This window comes from Gadus chalcogrammus, chromosome 16, assembly GCF_026213295.1.
Source record: "Gadus chalcogrammus isolate NIFS_2021 chromosome 16, NIFS_Gcha_1.0, whole genome shotgun sequence".
NCBI classification, from domain to species: domain Eukaryota; kingdom Metazoa; phylum Chordata; class Actinopteri; order Gadiformes; family Gadidae; genus Gadus; species Gadus chalcogrammus.
The window spans coordinates 1,543,608-1,560,960 of record NC_079427.1 but is presented as its reverse complement, the minus strand read 5'-3'; the positions used below and the strand labels follow the sequence as shown (position 1 = coordinate 1,560,960).

At 49.7% G+C, this 17,353-nt stretch overlaps 2 protein-coding genes and 1 long non-coding RNA gene across 8 annotated transcripts in view; 2 read left to right on the top strand and 1 right to left on the bottom strand.

Annotated features, from left to right (window-relative positions):
* The first annotated feature begins 1,252 nt into the window (after positions 1-1,252).
* LOC130406746 (uncharacterized) lies at positions 1,253-3,806 on the top strand. The gene is made up of 3 exons (XR_008904505.1): positions 1,253-1,372; positions 1,848-1,936; positions 2,300-3,806. It is a non-coding gene; the product is annotated as an uncharacterized LOC130406746 (long non-coding RNA).
* A 2,340-nt stretch (positions 3,807-6,146) lies between these two features.
* lxn (latexin) lies at positions 6,147-12,594 on the top strand. Of its 5 annotated transcripts, none has more exons than XM_056612310.1 (7): positions 6,147-6,436; positions 10,137-10,304; positions 10,654-10,716; positions 11,112-11,286; positions 11,635-11,771; positions 12,024-12,086; positions 12,220-12,594. In XM_056612310.1, exons 1-7 carry the CDS (start codon positions 6,179-6,181, stop codon positions 12,331-12,333), a joined length of 978 nt encoding a protein of 325 aa, XP_056468285.1. In that variant the 5' UTR covers positions 6,147-6,178; the 3' UTR covers positions 12,334-12,594. The 5 variants fall into 5 exon arrangements, with proteins under 5 accessions (XP_056468285.1, XP_056468283.1, XP_056468282.1 ...); XM_056612308.1 differs by having other exon boundaries at positions 10,107-10,304; XM_056612307.1 differs by having other exon boundaries at positions 10,101-10,304.
* The window catches only part of gfm1 (G elongation factor, mitochondrial 1), a 13,210-nt gene continuing 2,432 nt past the window's right edge, over positions 6,576-17,353 (bottom strand). The window contains exons 5-19 of one of the 2 annotated variants that reach the window (XM_056612303.1): positions 16,956-17,160; positions 16,328-16,444; positions 16,057-16,207; positions 14,859-15,013; positions 14,600-14,684; positions 14,106-14,243; positions 13,799-13,900; positions 13,353-13,409; positions 13,105-13,242; positions 12,638-12,720; positions 9,143-9,305; positions 8,413-8,557; positions 7,851-8,011; positions 7,467-7,520; positions 6,576-7,125 (exon numbers count right to left, since the gene is read on the bottom strand). In XM_056612303.1, the coding sequence (XP_056468278.1) occupies positions 6,994-7,125; positions 7,467-7,520; positions 7,851-8,011; positions 8,413-8,557; positions 9,143-9,305; positions 12,638-12,720; positions 13,105-13,242; positions 13,353-13,409; positions 13,799-13,900; positions 14,106-14,243; positions 14,600-14,684; positions 14,859-15,013; positions 16,057-16,207; positions 16,328-16,444; positions 16,956-17,160 (1,886 nt within the window). In that variant the 3' untranslated portion in view covers positions 6,576-6,993. The remainder of the gene's footprint in view (positions 7,126-7,466; positions 7,521-7,850; positions 8,012-8,412; positions 8,558-9,142; positions 9,306-12,637; positions 12,721-13,104; positions 13,243-13,352; positions 13,410-13,798; positions 13,901-14,105; positions 14,244-14,599; positions 14,685-14,858; positions 15,014-16,056; positions 16,208-16,327; positions 16,445-16,955; positions 17,161-17,353) is intronic. The other variant, XM_056612304.1, reaches the window with a different exon arrangement.

The following is a 17,353-nucleotide window of genomic DNA, read 5'->3' as shown; positions in this document are numbered from 1 at the left end:
GGAAGGGGCGGCATGGAGGGCCAGGTGGCAGCTCCTCATCCAGTAAAGTTAAACTCATCTTCAGTGCATCCATGATGAAAGGGGAGAAATGTTCCAGTGTGCAACTGGAACTTGTGTCTCACATTTCAGAAGGGCCTGGAGGCGGCCAACCTGGAAGGCCTGGAGACGGCCGAGGTCCTGGAGGCAACGGCGGTCCTGGAGGCAACGGCGGGCCTGGAGGTGGAGGCCAACCTGGAGGGCCCGGCGGCGGTCGTCCTGGAGGGCCCGGTGTCCTGGAGGGCCCGGTGTCCTGGAGGGCCCGGCGGCGGCGGCGTCCTGGAGGGCCCGGCGGCGGCGGCTCCTCATCCAGTAAAGCTAAACTCTTCTCCAGTGCATCATGAACGGGGAGGAATGTCCGGGGTGCAAATAGAACGTGTGTCACATTTCAGAAGAAATGAGGCGACGTTGCGGAGGTCCAGACGGTCGGCCCGGTGGAGGTCCTGGAGGAGACGGTCCCGGCGGTGGAGGACGGCTGGGGGATCCGGCGGTGGAGGTCCGAAGGCGGCTTGTGATTAGACCAACCAGCTCCTCGTCCATGGAAGGTCAGCTCTTTCTCCAGGTCAATCTGATCAACGAGAAAATCAAAGAGCGCAGCCATGAACTGGTGGCGTCGCCATGTGGGGACTAAACTCTAATGTTTAACTGCAGTGTTCCCCCAGCACTGTGGTTACGGCCGTCTTAACAGTAGGGCCCCGCCTTGACTACCAATGTAGAAAAATTATATATAAAAAAATAATTATGCAATAACAAAATGCAAAACTCGTAGGGAAAGAAAACATACTTTCCTCCCGTACAAAAATATAGATAAATAATTTGTCGGTAATACTGTATACTGTTCAAAACAATAGTCGTGCCATAAAGCATTTTGAATGCAAATGAAAAGGCGGTTGTATGTTTTATTGCGAACTGAAACCCTCACCTAAGACTCCCACCTTGACTAAGACATTGTCTGGGGGAAACACTGAACCGGGTTGTATCACTTAGTAGTGAGTACACTAGGGTAGCTGGGTCATCTCCAAATGGTAACTGAGTGTTTGCTCCAGCAGGATTGAAGGAGTCACTGGGGATGACGACCACTGCTCAGGGGCTGACGACCACTCATCTTTCCGGAGAAGGTACATAAACCTACAGCTGATGTGATTAAAGTTCTGTAGTTCAGATCCGCTGATAAATGGTCCCATACCGTATCCACAGCGTAGTCAAACCTCCACCTCTTTCAAGAGACCAAGCAGCTTGATGACTGACTGGTTCTTTATACTCCGGACCTCGTCCCGGAGTTGAGGACGGACCTAAGGCCTGCAGCGCAGCCGACTAGAGACTCCATGTGGAACCGGTAAGATACTGGATTGACCATCTTGAAGACATTTTCATTCATTCAACAAGGTTAGTTTTGTTTGGCGGGTATGTTGCTTTGATACTAGGGGGTTCTTCTGTAACAAACTTTCTAGAGAATAAGATCTGACTTCAGCCAATCAGTGGGAGGTCCTTGAACAAGAGCCAATGGCTGAAGGTGCTCAAACGCATTCTTTTGAATCGCTCCTCTACTATTGCTGTAATCAAGCTGGATGGCTATTTTGCTCCTTCTACTGACAAAATCAAGTCTGCCACCAGGTGGCTGATGAGGGCGTAGCAACTCGGGTACATTGGAAACATGATAAGAAGAGCCGGTTTATGATGGTTGGATCGTACACCTAAATGTTTTTACATCAAAATATCGCCGAACCCCATGTTGGACAATGCTTGTTTTCATCCTTTCTATGTTTAGCTTTGATTTATCCTAACCTTTTCTTGTGACCCATTCCCCTTAGGTTCAATTAAGTTGACCGCGCCTTCAGGCGACTTAAAGGGAGACCAGAAGTGCGGCAGCTGGGTGTCATGGTGCTGAGACCCAACGCTGGTAAATATTCACTTCCTCCTTGAACAGACGTAACGCGTCAAACGGCAATTATATAATCCCTCCTGATCTTTATAAAGGTCTGAAGACAAGTCTTTTCTGTGAACATCTCCACTGACTAGTGTGCTCTTAATTAAATTAAAGTTAATTAAATGCAGTAACTCCAATGAACCTGGAGGCTCGTATTGAATTTTTTTGAAACCTGGTTCTCCAGCACTAGGACTGTAAATAAATGCTTGTTTTTTTCGCTAATTTAAGTCTATGAAATCAAATGCTGATTGAGACCAGATGGGGCTGTTCCTGCATTTATAGACATTTGATTGCCCTTGACACTGATTCTACTTTTTGCATCAATTTACTTCACAGTACTGAACTACACCAGTGTGTCCTACTCCCATAAACCCTGAGGATCCCTGGATGGCTACACCAGCACATTAATCCACACCCAACATCAACACACAGTGCACACTCTATAGAGCTCGTAAGTCCGCCCCTTGCGGCGGGACCTCGTGAGAGCGTAAGATATGACTGGGTTTCAATGGAGAGAAAGTCATTATTTTCTCCATTTTATGTTGCACCACATTTTGGGGGAAGAATGTTTGAATCAATCTTTGTCATTTATTTCTGTACTCCATATCTGTAATCCCAGCTGTTGTATTTAAACACGGTAGCTGGGAACCCTCTTTATAGGGAGCGACTAGAGGGACGAGGCTGGAAGCAAACCTGAGCCTGGATCTTAACCTTCTTTCTAAACCTAATGCCGCAATTTAACCGCAGATAAAGTGAGGCCTAAAGTAACTTGACTCTTACCTAAACTTGCTTGCCTAAACTCGCTTGCCTAAACTCGCTTGTCTAAACTCGCTTGCATAAAACCTGAACTTGCTTGGCTAAACTCGCGTCGCTTCCCTAAAACCTAAACTCGCTTGCCTAAACTCGCTTGCCTAATACCTGAACTTGCTTGCATAAAACCTAAACTCACTTGGCTTGACTCGCTTTTCTGTACTCGCTTGGCTAAACTCGCTTGCATAAAACCTAAACTCGCTTGCATAAAACCTAAACTCGCTTAGCTTGACTCGCTTGCCTGTACTCGCTTGGCTAAACTCGCTTGCCTAATACCTGAAGTCGCTTGCCTAATACCTGAAGTCGCTTGCCTAAACTCGCTCGCCTAATACCTAAACTTGCTTGTCCAAACATGTTACGCAAAGTTAACCATCCATAATCTTTAACCCAAACCAGACTTGTCCCTGGGTCGCTCCACTTTAATTTAGAAGTTTCTTCTTTTACCTCATCTGCGTTTTGAGTTTCATTCTTTGAGGGCTTGAAGTGCTTTGGAGGATATTTGAACCTTTGTTTGCCGCATCGATAAACATGCTTCATCTTTACCCATTTTGTTTTGGATTGAATTTCTATGTGTAATCTGGCCAAAAGGTTCAGTGTCCTTGCATGTAATGTCTATGGTCTGACGATAATCTGACCTCTTCATGAAGCAGAATGTGTGTGAATGTTGTCCCGTGAGCTCCAGGCTCTCTGTGGGCCGGTCAACGTCTCTTTAGCCAAAGGTTGGAGAGTGAAATTCATTTTTGTGCATTTTCATGTGTTCCTGAGTATTTCAGACCTGTGGTGTTTCACATGAGATCTTAATGGGAACTTTTCTTTTTCTGCCTGCATACGTAATGCTTACATTAGTAGGTTGATCCCAATATTGATCATTAACCACCTCATTCTTTGGGATTACAAATCATGTAATTTATGAGCATATTTGCAAATGCCTCCAAATATCAGATTGTGTAAAAACGAATGAAATGTAACCTGCTTGATTTAAAGAAAATAAAACATCCAAATATTATAAACCTGTTTTGTGTTGCTCTCTTACAATGTGGAAATGAGCAGATGGATATGTTTAGCTCTGATTTGCTGCCTCCTTTTGGTGTGGTGCTGGGATTTGTTTAATATACTATTATCATTTCCAGGATAAGTTAATAACCTAGTATAGCCTACCCGGAAAATAAGGGATATTATGGCCAGGGCAGCAGGGACGTCACTAGGATTTAGAGGCTGGGGGGGCTTAGCCCCTAGCAGTGCCCGAAATGCATGCGAAAAAATTTCATCACATCTTTAAAGTGGTTCTGTAATTCATATTACAGTAGAGAGTACAGCAGAGCATCTATCATGGCCTGTTTTCTCTTACTCTGCCTGACGCCGACCCTTCAGAAAATGTAACGTTAAATGACCCCTCACCCCTAGTCCCTCCCGCCAGCGCTCTCGGAAACTATTTTTATCCAAAAGACAACTTCTAATTGTATTGGTATTTATTTCAACTCATACTCTGGCTTATGTTAAGTGTAGGCATGTTACGATTTCCTTGACAAAAAAATAAAAAAATATATATTAAAAGTATTTTTTATTTTTTTTGTAGGGGGGGCTTAGCCCCCCCAAAATAAGCCTAACGACGTCCCTGCAGGGCAGGCTGTTTCGGTGTAAGTGAAATCCGCGAGCTGTGCTGATCATGTGAGAAGGTTATGTAGTCACACGTAGGCCTACGATCTACGAGAGACGCAGAGGAACTTTCCTAATGAGGCTTTTGTCGGGATAAAAAACAAGTGCTCAGCAAAATGAACAATAAGTTGAAGTTTTTGCACTTGTAAATAGTTAATTTCGTTTGTAGCCTTTACTCAGACGTGAGCTCATTCTTGCATGCGGGTGTCCGGTTTGGCAGTGTAAAAAGGCCTATACATCATCCTGCCCAACAATATGGGCAGGATCTAGACCAAGCTCTCCTAATCGGGTCAGCAATAGCCGGGTTTCAAAGCCCAGAATCTGAGTTTGAATGCTACTGAATTAATGGAATGTTGCATCATAGATTCTAAATTGCGCGCCAATCAATAAAACCTTATGCGGAATCAGATAGTCGGCTCTTTGCTGCACATTAAGATAAATGTAGTTGTCACTCAAGCTATTTTTGTAATTATTTCAGGGGGGAAAATGCCTTGAAAAAAATGTAGTAGTTCGTTCAGGATAAGGACTAATGTAGTATGTCAGCCTAGGCCTAATCAATTGTGTTTTAATATCTTTAGCATTCATATTATTGCAGTCTAATCTTTTCGTAGGCTATTCTGTTGATGGCCTTGATGGGGAGATATTTTAACGCTTTTTAACCCCATTTTCCTGCGTCTCCCCCTCCTACGGAGCCCATTTCAGCACAGTGTCAGTAGACGGTTACAATCCTACGAACGTCGTGAGTGCAGTGAACGCGCGTTCGAATCGCTCCAAAGAAATTTACGATGGCTTGCAAGATCCATCGTGAGAATGATCGTACGAGCATCGTTATCGGGAAACGGAGCCCTGATGCCCATGATCCTCTGTTGGTGCTTACATTGATAGATAGATTTAGGCTCTTATTATGAATATTCATGATATGCAAACATCTCGCCTCTGCTAGGCTAACACAATGTTATTTTTGAAAACGGAGGGGGGTAAATATTGGTTTCTATAAATACCCTGCTACGTATAAACGTGGCCTGAATGTGAAGGTTTGTCGACCACGATCCACGGCCAGGTGCTTCCTGTTCCCACGCAGGGGATCTCTCCCTGAGAGTGTGTGTGTAGGGGGGGGGGGTGGCCGGTCTAACCTGTGTGTGTGTGGCCGGTCTAACCTGTGTGGCCGCGCCGGTCTAACCTGTGCACACTGATGACTCAATGAGCAACAGGTGTGCCCAGGAGTCCAATCAGCCTCGGCCAGGAGAGGCTGATGAAACCAGGCATCCTCCACAGTTATTTTAGCCTCAAGCTCAAGCTAGGTCACGTGTCTAGAGATTTTTTTTTTTTTAAGAATTGCCTCACACATCTCTCCAGGGTTTGGTTTGGAGAAAAGTTACCAAAACCTTAAAATTCCACTAAAAACAAGTGCTCCAGTCGTGCGTCCTCCCAGGGCCGTCGCAGTCAACGAGCCCTACAGTCTGTGTTCCTCACTTCCCGTCTGTCACAGCCGCAGTGGAAAAGTTTCAAACTTGTTTTTCTCTTTGCAGAAAACGTTCGCACTATCAGCGTGAACTCGACTCCCGTTTCGAGTGAGAGGAGCCGTTTGTTTAGATAGCTTTGGTCTCTGTGCCAGGAGGACAGCAGGATCTGGACAGCAGGATCTGGACAGCCTCTCCCCCCCCCCCCCCACCACCCCCTCCGCCCCCGTCTCTCCTCTTGTATAACTCCGCACCGAGCAGCAGCCTCACTCTCCTCCTCCACGCCGCCATGTCTCCTGCCCTCATGAGGGTCCTCTGGGTCGTTGTTCTGCTGTCTGCTGTCCGGGGGGCTCCTCTGGGGACCGTCACGCTACCACCAGTAATACCAGAACCAGTACCGCTTGAACCAGTAGCACCAGAACCGCCTCAACCAGCGGCGGCAGAACCAGTACCGCTTGAACCAGTAACACCAGAACCAGTGGCGGCAGAACCAGTAAGGGTGGACTCGGGGGCCGACCAGAACATCAGCACACCCATCAACACGGAGGTAAGAGAGCCTTCGTACGGAGGAGTTAAAGAGTAGTTTTGTTGTTAGGTATTTGAATGCGTTACAGACGATGTGTTTGATAGACGCTGTTAAATCGTATCTAATCTCTGAATCTGAATCTAAATGGATAAAGTTGTACAAACCAACACTGAGGAGGACAACGTAAAAGGTTTTATTTTGGTATCCACTCCTTCTTAAGAACATTCTGTACATAGTACACAACCTGCCGCTGCACTGTCCCATCAGACGCTCGGCTTCAAATATTCACGTCCACCGTCCCGTCGGACGCCAGACCAGGTAACTAACCGTTAACTAACCAACCGCTCTGCTGCAAAGAAAAACTGGAGGGAGGAGAACGACAAAGTAACTGATGAAATATGTACAATGTGAGTGACTCATCCGAGTCAAGGCCGTGGGGGAGCAGAAGAAAGGGAGGGTGGTGAAGGGCTGGTTAAGGGGAGGGTGGGTTGGTTAGGGGGAGGGTGGGTTGGTTAAGGGGGGGTGGGACAGGTGGTGTCAGAGTCCGGTGTCTAGTAACCACGCAGTAGAGCTCCCGCTCAGTTCTTCCATGTCTTCTTCTTGACGGGGAGCTGGCCCGTGCTCTCCAGGTATTTATGCACCAGCTCCTCCTGCGTGGCCGGCAGGCAGGGCTGGTATCGGTTGTAGTCCATGGTGTACTCTCCTTTCCCCTGGAGGAGCACAACAAAACACATTGGCTGTCGGAACGCCAGTACGAGCGTTTACGCAACCGAATGACGGGATCCTCCCACGCTGAAGCTCGGAGGAGGCTGTTTAGTGAAAGAGGTTCCAATAAGGAGACCGTTTAGTGAAAGAGGTTCCAATAAGGAGACCGTTTAGTGAAGGAGGTTCCAATAAGGAGACCGTTTAGTGAAAGAGGTTCCAATAAGGAGACCGTTTAGTGAAAGAGGTTCCAATAAGGAGACCGTTTAGTTAAAGAGGTTCCAATAAGGAGACCGTTTAGTGAAGGAGGTTCCAATAAGGAGGCCGTTTAGTTAAAGAGGGTCCGTACCTCGGTGCAGGATCGCAGCTCTGTGGCGTAGCCGAACATGTCGTTGAGAGGGACCTGAGGGTTGGAAAGGGGAGTTAATAAATACCCAAAGTGCTGTACATACCATGGAAGGCTGATTTACATTTAGGGGATTTAGCAGACGCTTTTATCCAAACGGGACCATTCATTCACACATCCACACACCGACGGCGGAGTCAGCCACGCAGGGCGACAGCCAGCTCGTCAGGAGCAGTGAGGGGGAGGCGTCTCGCTCAGGGACACCTCGACACTCCGCTAGGAGGAGCCGGGGATCGAACCGGCAACCTTCCGGTTACCAGCCGACCCGCTCCACCCCCTGAGCTACCACGATGTGAAGCTCGTCCGGCCGTCCGTCAGATGACTCACGTCGGCGTACAGCGTGAAGTATCCCTCGGCGCCGTCCTGCCCGGTGATGACGCCGTGGCGACGGTTGACCCCGGCGATGACCTGCCCCTGGAACTCCTCAGGGGCCACGATCTCCACCGACATGATGGGCTCCAGGATGGCCGTGTTGGCCTTCTCCATGGCTGAGACGCCGCGGGGGGGGGGGGGGGGGAGAGGATACATGAACAAACCTCCCACCATCACACCGTTTACCATCAACACAAAGTCGTTTAGCAGCCGACACTCTGATCCAAAACAGACAGGGTGTTTTAGTTTGTTCAGAATCCGTTAATGAGCAGGAAGTGGGGTGAGACGTCCACAAGGAGGACCAGAAAGGCTTCTGGAAGTCCCAGAACCCTGCCAAGAACCTTCCAGGAGGGTCTGGGCAGTGTTGCCAGATTGGGCCAGATTTTTCGCCCAATCTGGCCCAATCTGGCAACACTGGTTCTGGGAGTCGAACCACCCTAACCCCTGGACTACCGGGCCTGAAGACAACGAGCCAATGAGGAGGCCGAGACCCGAGCGGCGGCGGCTGCGACCCCACCTTGCTTGAGCGCGCCCTCGCCGGCGCGGATGAAGGAGATCTCGTTGGAGTCCACCATGTGGTTGGCCCCGTCCTCCAGGACGAAGCGGACCCCCGAGATCTTGTGTCCGCTCAGGGGCCCCTTCTCGCAGGCCTCCCTGAAGCCCTGAGGACAGAGAGGAGGGCCCTGGTGAACACATGGCTCACCGTCCAATCATGTTACGGCTCACCCAACGTCTAGCCCGTGATTGGCTCCTACGGTCGAGGTCCTAATGAAGTCTGGCTCCCATTTGGAATCATGACTTAGTCCGGTATTCCTCGTCTCCATCGGGTCTTAACTTCTCAAGAGGACCGATTATGATCACAGTAACTATTTGGAGTTGCGTTCGGTCAATGAAGCGCTGCAGTTCTACGTGTTTACAAAGTTTACCGGGTTTATAAGGTTTCTCCTGCTAGTCTACCATCCAAAGCAGAGTCAGAATTAGAATAACAATTACATCTACGGCATTTAGCAGACGCTTTTATCCAAAGCGACTTACAATAAGTACATTTGTCCGAAGAAAGAGACAACAATATATCGCTGTTGGTACAGTAAGGATGGTCATAGAATCGCTAGTTAACCCATTCCCCATATACAACAAGGGCAGCTAGGATAAGAACCAGTTCAACACCTCAGAAGGTGATACAACTAGAAAGTCCAGATGCCTCCTCCGCTGGTCTCCTAAACGTCTGAGTTGTTCCTCCTACGTACCTTCTCCACGGCGGGGACAAACTGCTTGGGGACGTTGGTCCCCACGGTCTGGTCCTCAAACTCCACCTTGGTGGAGGCCTCTGCGTCCAGCGGCTCCAGGACCCCGATCACCTTCCCGTACTGCCCCGAGCCCCCGGACTGTTTCTTATGGGTGAAGTCGAACCTGGAGACACACGGAGGAACGCTCAGCGGTGGGACCGCGGGGAGATCCAGTTTGATCGAGTTCATCAGGCAGAGAGTCAGACTAGATCCAGTTTGATCTAGTTCATCAGGCAGTCAGACTAGATCCAGTTTGATCTAGTTTGTCAGGCAGTCAGACTAGATCCAGTTTGATCTAGTTCATCAGGGTCAGACTAGATCCAGTTTGGAGCTGATTCTGAGGGAATTGGTTAAACAAAATCAGTTAATGAATATGGTATGTGGATGATAAGCTATGGGCGTTTCTTTTAAGGGCGTTTCTTCATAAGTCTAATGGAAGAAGGAACAGAGAATGATTGCAAGTAGAACATCTGAAATGCAACTTGCACGATTTGCAGAAGCCTGTCTCTTTAAAAGAAAAGGGGGCGGTCCCTGAAGAGAACGACCCAAGCAGGAAGTCGAGTCTTTCTCGTGTAGGGCATGAGAAACAGTGTCCCCACCTCATCCATAGGCAAGCTGTTCTACGCTACTAACACTACTGTATGTTTGTTCTGTCTAGTCAACACATTCTTCTCTTAGTGTCTCCGCCCACAGAGACCACTCCCTGTCCAACGTTAGACCAGAACTACCGGCCTCCCAGGGCACACCCCGCGGTCAAAGTCCCTCCAGGAAACCTCTCCTCCTTCCCCCCGTCCCCTCACTCTGCCTCACTCTCTCCGCCTGCAAACGCCGGCTCCTAGGTCCTGACCGATCCTTTCCAATATCCCCTTCCTCCTTTGCACCCCCCCCCCCCCCCCCCCTCACCCTACCAAAACAGCAGCAGCAGCAGCAGCAGCAGCAGCAGCAGCAGCAGCAGCAGCAGCAGGTGTCTCTAGACGTGGACGTGATGTTGACCGGGGAGCTGAACCCAAACCACTACCCGGCCAGGAGGGCGGCCCAGGTGGTCTTGCACCATCTCAACACGCGCTACGGCTCCCCCTACTGGTGGGGGGCGCTGAGACAAGTCCACAAAGCCACCGCCGAGGTAGGTAGGGTCTAACCCAACACCTGCGGAGGTAGTCGGGGTTTAACCTGGCTCTTCTGAACCAGGTCTAGAGGTGGGCAGGGATTAAAAACTAGAGATGTTCCGAAACCATTTTGTCCTTCCCGATACCAATTCGGATTTCTGAACTTGAGTATCGGCCGATACCGAATATATATACCGATAGCCTCTAGCATAGTCACTACTAACAGCACTTGTTCTTATTGAAGGGTTCTCTTAAGATGACAGCGATGTATATGTCATTCACTTACTGTCTGAAAATTTGATTTTGAGAACTAGATCATTTACAATTGTTACCACAGCATTAGTAACGCCTGGTTTTGTGTTTCAGGCGCTGGGGGATTCGGGGAGGAAGTACAGCCTGGAGGTCACCCTGCAGGACCAAATCAGCGGCGTAAGACCCTGTGATTCATGGTCTCCACGAGTGTTGCAATGGAAACACGCTGGGGAATAGGCCAGTAGTCAGCGTTATGTTTGAAATGATCTACGGTGCAATGTCTTTGAATCAAACTCAATGTTCTTCCCTTACTAATAATAACGATCCTGGAGTCTGGGCATCAGACAGTTTAATTTGGCCTTGTCAATGACTTGTTATCATGTACCACCTTTACCTGCTCCCAAACCTTCTCTAAGGAACAGTTCAATACTGGGTACCACTGTAGGAGTGTATTACAGTATCTACAGCAGCACTGCTGCCGTGTGTGAATAGAGGCAGTGGACCATCAGAACCGTTTTCAAAGTCCCTCGGTTGTCATCCCTCTACAACCCGGCCTTGTGTTTGTCTTCTAGACCAAAGAGACGTGCACGGCGGAGGTGGTGTTCCCCGGGGGCCCTGCTGGGGGCCCCCCCCAGGTCACCACTTCGTATGAGGGCAAATCAGAAATCAACACCCAGGCTCAAGAGGAGGCCTTGTACAACCAGTACAACACGAGTCAGAATCTGTTGTCGGGACATAACCTGCCAGGTATTGTACCGTCGTTCCATCTGGGTATGATGATGTAGATAGATGTATAGATATAGATGGATAGACAGAGATATAGATAGATTGATAGAGTGATATATAGAGATGGATATAACGTGTGCCAAACACTGAAACAAAGGCCTTATTTTGACTTTGTAAAATGATTCTGTATCACGATCATCCTTATATAATACACACACACACCTCTCAGACAGAGCTTTAACGATATTCCAAATATATATTAGTTTGCTTCAGTCCAGAATCCATAACCTCGGACTGTGTTCTATGAATACATAATGACTGATGTCACGGATCATGTGACCACTGACCCATGTGACCTGTGACCCACAGACAGCCAAGGCCACGTCGCCCCGGGCATGGAGCCCTTCTGGCACCTGGGGGGCGTGGCCTCCAGCTTCGTCATGCTGAAAGAGTCCAGCGAGAACACACTGTACAACATGGCTCAGGTGGTCAGCGTCACGCAACTGGTGAGCCCCCCAACTGACCCCCCCCCCCCCCCCTGCAGTAAGACCCAAATGAACCCAAGAAGGACTCTAGATTAAAGGCCAATCCTTCAGGCATGTTTGGTCTTCTAAGAGTGGTGGTGTTATGAAGACGGGAGAACTCAAAATGACAGATGATGCCATGACGTCATTCTGCCATCGCATCATGCCCTGCAGTGAGATCAAATTCCTTTCTCACGGTCGACCAACATGTTTCCCTCCTCTCTGGACCAACAGGCGACGGAGAACAACCAGCTGAGGTTCAACTACGATGTTCTGCTGCATGAGATGGTGTCTCAGGTAACCTCCGGACGTTTACGATGTGGCGCAGTGAACCGCCCAGTAAACCTGACCCCCCCGTCAGCTCTCACTGAGACGCCTGACTTATGGCCCCCTACTACCGCCGGGCTAACATCTCTCCCGTCCGCTGCAGGAGATCATCCACTGGAAGCTGCTGGCCTCCTGGTCTCCACAACAGGGCGTGAAGGCCTCCCAGATGGAGCTGCTGCCGAAATGCCATCACTGTGAGCCTCCTCAGGAGCACTAGCAGACAGCCTCCGTCGCCGCCCCACGGCGCAGCCTCCCGCTGCACGCGTGTACGGAGGTCTCACAGGCTCGGGGGCGCCAGCCCTTCCTGTTGAGGTTCGCTACCGATATAACGCACTTGGTCTCGGCAAAGACCTGAAGACTCACACCGGCCGTGTGGGACGTGTACCAGAAATAGTCGTGACATAACATTCTACATCGTGCTACTTTTCCAATAAATAAAGATGTCGATTCAGGGGCTCTCTGTGGTGTGTTTGTGGTTCTGGTTGTGTGTGTGTGTGTGTCGTGTTGGTAGGTGGTCTTACGGTACGGAGTTGGTGACGGTCTCTCTGAAGGCCACCTTGGGTTTCCCCATCACACAGGCGCAGTTGTACTCCCGCTCCATCCTCTGGAGAGGAAGAGGAGGAGGGCACAGTCAGGTTATAGGGTTGCTTTTCCTCAAACATTAGTACAGATGTTCTGGATCAGGATAAACAGCCTGAAGATCTGTATTTGAAATATGCCTACAAATAAATCGGGTGAATAAACGTGCTTACAAAACAATATCGCTATAGCGTTTAAAGAATATGGAGCTGGAAACTGAAGTCAATCATGTAGAGATGACGGGTTTGAAAACAGAACAATACTAACTGTAGTAGATAGCAATACAGCCCCCCCTCCCCCTCATTTCCACTATATTGAAATAGATACTGCTTGTTCTGCAGATGGTACAGAGCGATTTCAGATGGAAGACTGGGAATGCCGGTAACGGGAACGGAGGCTGTGAGCCGACCTGGGAGTAGATCTCCAGGTGCAGCTCGCCCATCCCAGAGATGATGGTCTCCTTGCTCTCGGTGTCGTAGTGCACCCTGAAGGTGGGGTCTTCTCGCGTGAAGCGGTTGATGCCTTTGGAGAACTTGTCCGAGTCGTTCTGTGGACCAACAGGACAACGTAAAGAAGAGTCCGGACTCTGGAGACGGCGGGGGCCACAGAAGGGGACGAGGTCCCGGTGTGTTCGCACGTGGACTGACGGCTCGTTACCTTGTTTGCGGGCTTCATGGACATGGAGATGACCGCCTCGGGGATGTGGATGGACTCCTGCGGGAACATCGTGCGTTTGAACGTTGTTGGTGCAATGAACCTCTCCCCTTAACCCCTCCCCCACAGCCCTCTTAAGCATTTATTATACGTTGGTACGTCCTGGCACTTAATGTACACACTTATTGTATGTTGTACGCCTTTGCACTTAAAAATAGTACTTAGCATTGTGTAGCTGTCTTTGTTGTGTACGGGGAATGGGTTAACTTAGTGATAGTTAGAGCTTGGCACTTGTTTCTATGAACATCCTTACTGTACCGACAGTGATATAGTAATGTTTCTCTTTCTTCTGACAAATGTACTTAAGCCGCTTTGGATAAAAGCGTCTGCTAAATGTAAACGTAGTCCTATTGTGGAAGGCTAGATCTCTAGATCTCCAGATGACCCACCATGGAGAGGTTGGACGACGTCTTGGTGGAGAAGGTATCTCCGCTGGCACAGTCGATCCCAAACAGAGCACAGATGTCCCCTGCAAACACCTCCTCCACGTCCTGAAACAGAGCGGGAAGTTACCCCGGGAACACCCTTCAGGAGAATGTGAGGATCAATGAGGGCTGAGTAAAAATAGTTTATATTTCAGTGGTTGGTTCATGGCCTTCATGAATCTTATTTTATTTTTTACATTCTGTGATCAACCCTCATGTGACCCCATGGTTCTGACACCGGGTCAGTTTGGTGGATGGATCCTCTCCTCACCATCAGCTGGTCGGCATGGAGACGGACCAGTCTCTGCACCCGGACCTTCTTCCCGGTGCGGGTGTTGTAGATGTACTCTGACTTCTTCAGACAGCCCTGGTACACGCGCACGTACGTCAGCTGACCGAAGCGCCCGGCCTGGAGGGAGGGAGGGAGGGAGGGGGGGGGGAGCAGAGGTCAGTCCCCTCGCCCCGGAGTTCATTCACCCGCGCCTGGACGGACACGCGGCCGACTCCACTGACCCATCTGCCCAGCGTCTCCCCTTCGCTTTGAAAGTTAACGATCTGTTCTGTTCTCCTCCACGCCTGCCGAGTCCACAGCCCCTCTCTTAATTACAGCTTGTACAAAGTCTTATTTTTCTTAGAGGATGAAATAGTACTGATTGATTACATGTTGGTGGTTTGTCGTTCCCAGCTTGGTGTGTGTGTGTGTGTGTGTGTGTGTGTGTGTGTGTGTGTGTGTGTGTGTGTGTGTGTGTGTGTGTGTGTGTGTACCTCTAGCTTGAAGGCGAGTCCAACGAAGGACTTTAAGCCGTCTCTCGCCGGGTCCATCAGAAACTTGGTGCTTTCATTGGAGTCTCTAAGTTATCAAAACACACCAACAACATGAGGGCAGAACAACACGACGATTCCCTCCAAACACACCGACCACTTAGAGAGAGAGAGACAGAGAGACAGAGACAGAGACAGAGACAGAGACAGAGACAGAGACAGAGAGAGAGAGAGAGAGAGAGAGCCCCCGGGTGGCACCCACTCGTCGTTCAGGAGGGCGTAGTTGTTGACCTCGGTGGGGTTGGGCAGGTAGTCCAGCGCCGCGTCCAGTAGTGGCTGGACGCCCTTGTTCTTCAGGGCCGTGCCGACCAACACGGGGCTGAAGAGCCGCTGCACTGTGGCCCGGCGGACCGCAGCCTGGGGGGGGGGACGGGGGGGGACACCACCACACATAGGGTGACTACAACTCAGAATACAGTCCGATGGACATGTACTAGGGGGGCTCGACTATGGGAAGAATCATAGTCACGATTGTTTTGGTCAACATTGAAATCCCGATTATTCAAACGATTATTTTTGAGTTTGCAAACATGTTGCATTTGTTCAGCGTGTCTCTCCGAATTCTTTTTAGTAACTGAGAACTTTGAAATTTCGCCTAAAAAAAAAATACACATAATGCTAAAAAATTTAATGTTCCAATCTAAAATGATGAAAAGATATGTATCCAGCTGTTCTGCCCTTTCTATAAAACATTTATAAAAAAAAAAATATATAGATTGTTAATTTTGTGATCGATTGACGCTAAAATCAAAATCGTGATCAAAATTCGATTAATCACCCAGCCCTAACCTATACTGAACTTATTATAGGAAGTTAATGTACCCGATAGCTATCTAATCGATAGCTATCTAACTCAATTATCTCGATCCCAGGAGGCGGAAGGACCGTGAGGTTAAATCAATCGACTCCCGGTCACGGTCCCTGCATGTTGAGCAGGTGAGTTATCAAGTAGAAGCACTAGAACCGTCCCAATCCGTGAGGCTGTCCGTCACTGTTCGGTAAGGAGTGGGAACTCTCTTCCCGGGGCCTAGCTCTATTGATCAGACTGCAGCCGCAGGAACCCTGATGCAATAATGGTTCATAAGTGCTTCCTGTCTCTCCACCACGCACGCAGAGTGACCGATAGCAGGACGTCCCGACCAACCCCGGCCGCTGGGGTAATGGGATCCAGACTGAAGAAGCGCTGCATGGTAGGTAACCTCTAACTCAATCCATCTCTTCCTGAGTGGAGCCTGAACAGAGGCCGAGAGCTGGAGGGGATCCAGAACCGGATAGGATCTAGCTGGTTCTGGATCCCCTCCAGCTCTGGTCCCCTGGGTCTGGGACATGAAGCCTGTTCACCGTCATCTAGCAGCTCGATGACGGTGAACAGGCCCAGGGGGGCAGAGAGGGGCCCTCACCTTCAGGTCCAGGATGGTGGGGACCCTCTCCTCCAGGAACATCTCCCCCAGGGTGTCGTCCACGTTGGCCACGCACTCCACCAGCTCCTGCCTGCGGTCGGCGGCCTCGGCGCGGTACTCCGCCGGGATCTCGTCCAATCGGATGTCCTGACTGAACCGGAGAAAGGAACACCATCGCTTTACAACGGGAAAAATATACGAAAAGCATGAGAGTATCCAAAAACTGCGAAGAAGCGATTGTTAGGACGTTGTATTGAATAGAATCCCGTACCCGAAGGGTCCTTCAAAGTACATGCTGCGCTCCTCGACCAGGTCGATGATGCCCTTGATGTTTCCCTCCAGGCCCATTGGGATGTTCAGGAAGGCCGCGTTGTGCTGGAGTTTGGTTCTGAGCATCAGACGGAAAGAAAAGCAATGCGTTAACCAACGAATGCGAGTCAGGAGCTGGACCAGGTTATCTTGCTGGTTCGATCCCCGGCTCCTCCTAGCGTGTCGAGGTGTCCCTGAGCGAGACGTCTCACCCTGACTGCTCCCGACCAGCTGGCTGTCGCCCTGCGTGGCTGACTCCGCCGTCGGTGTGTGAATGTTTGTATGAATGGGTGAATGTGAGGCAATAATTGTAAAGCTCTTTGAGTGGCCACTGGTGAGAAAAGCGCTGCATAAATGCAAATCCATTTACCGATTACCAACACAATACAGTGAAAAGAGAAACACAACTAAATTCACTTTAAATCCAACGTTTATAAACTCTTGAAAAGAGCTTTAACATATTTGAGTTGCTGGGCCCTAGAGTCTCAGTGTGGCTGTAGGGCTGTACAGTATGGGTCGCATCCGTCTCACGAGGGATTGCAACAGTAGATGTTCCAGTGTCCCTCCGGCCGACCCCCCCCCCCCTCTACCTCATCTGCTGCAGGGCCCGGTAGGGGTTGGCCCCCATGCGGTCCAGCTTGTTGATGAAGGTGAGGAAGGGCACGTTGTAGCGCTTCATCTGCCGGTTCACCGTCATCGTCTGGCACTGGACCCCGCCCACCGCACAGAGCACCAGCACCGCCCCGTCCAGCACGCGCAGGGCGCGCTCCACCTCAATGGTGAAGTCCACGTGGCCTGGGGGGCGCGGGGGGACATGTCAGTAATAAGAATAATAAGAATAATACATAGTGCCCTTCTCATCCGAAGAACTCAAAGGGCTACAGGTTAAAAGCGGAGTTGTTTAAAATTAAAAAATTTAAATGAAAAGGGGTTTAAAACATCTAAGAGGGGGAGCAAAAGGTTTTGCGAAAAATAAATGTCTTAAAGG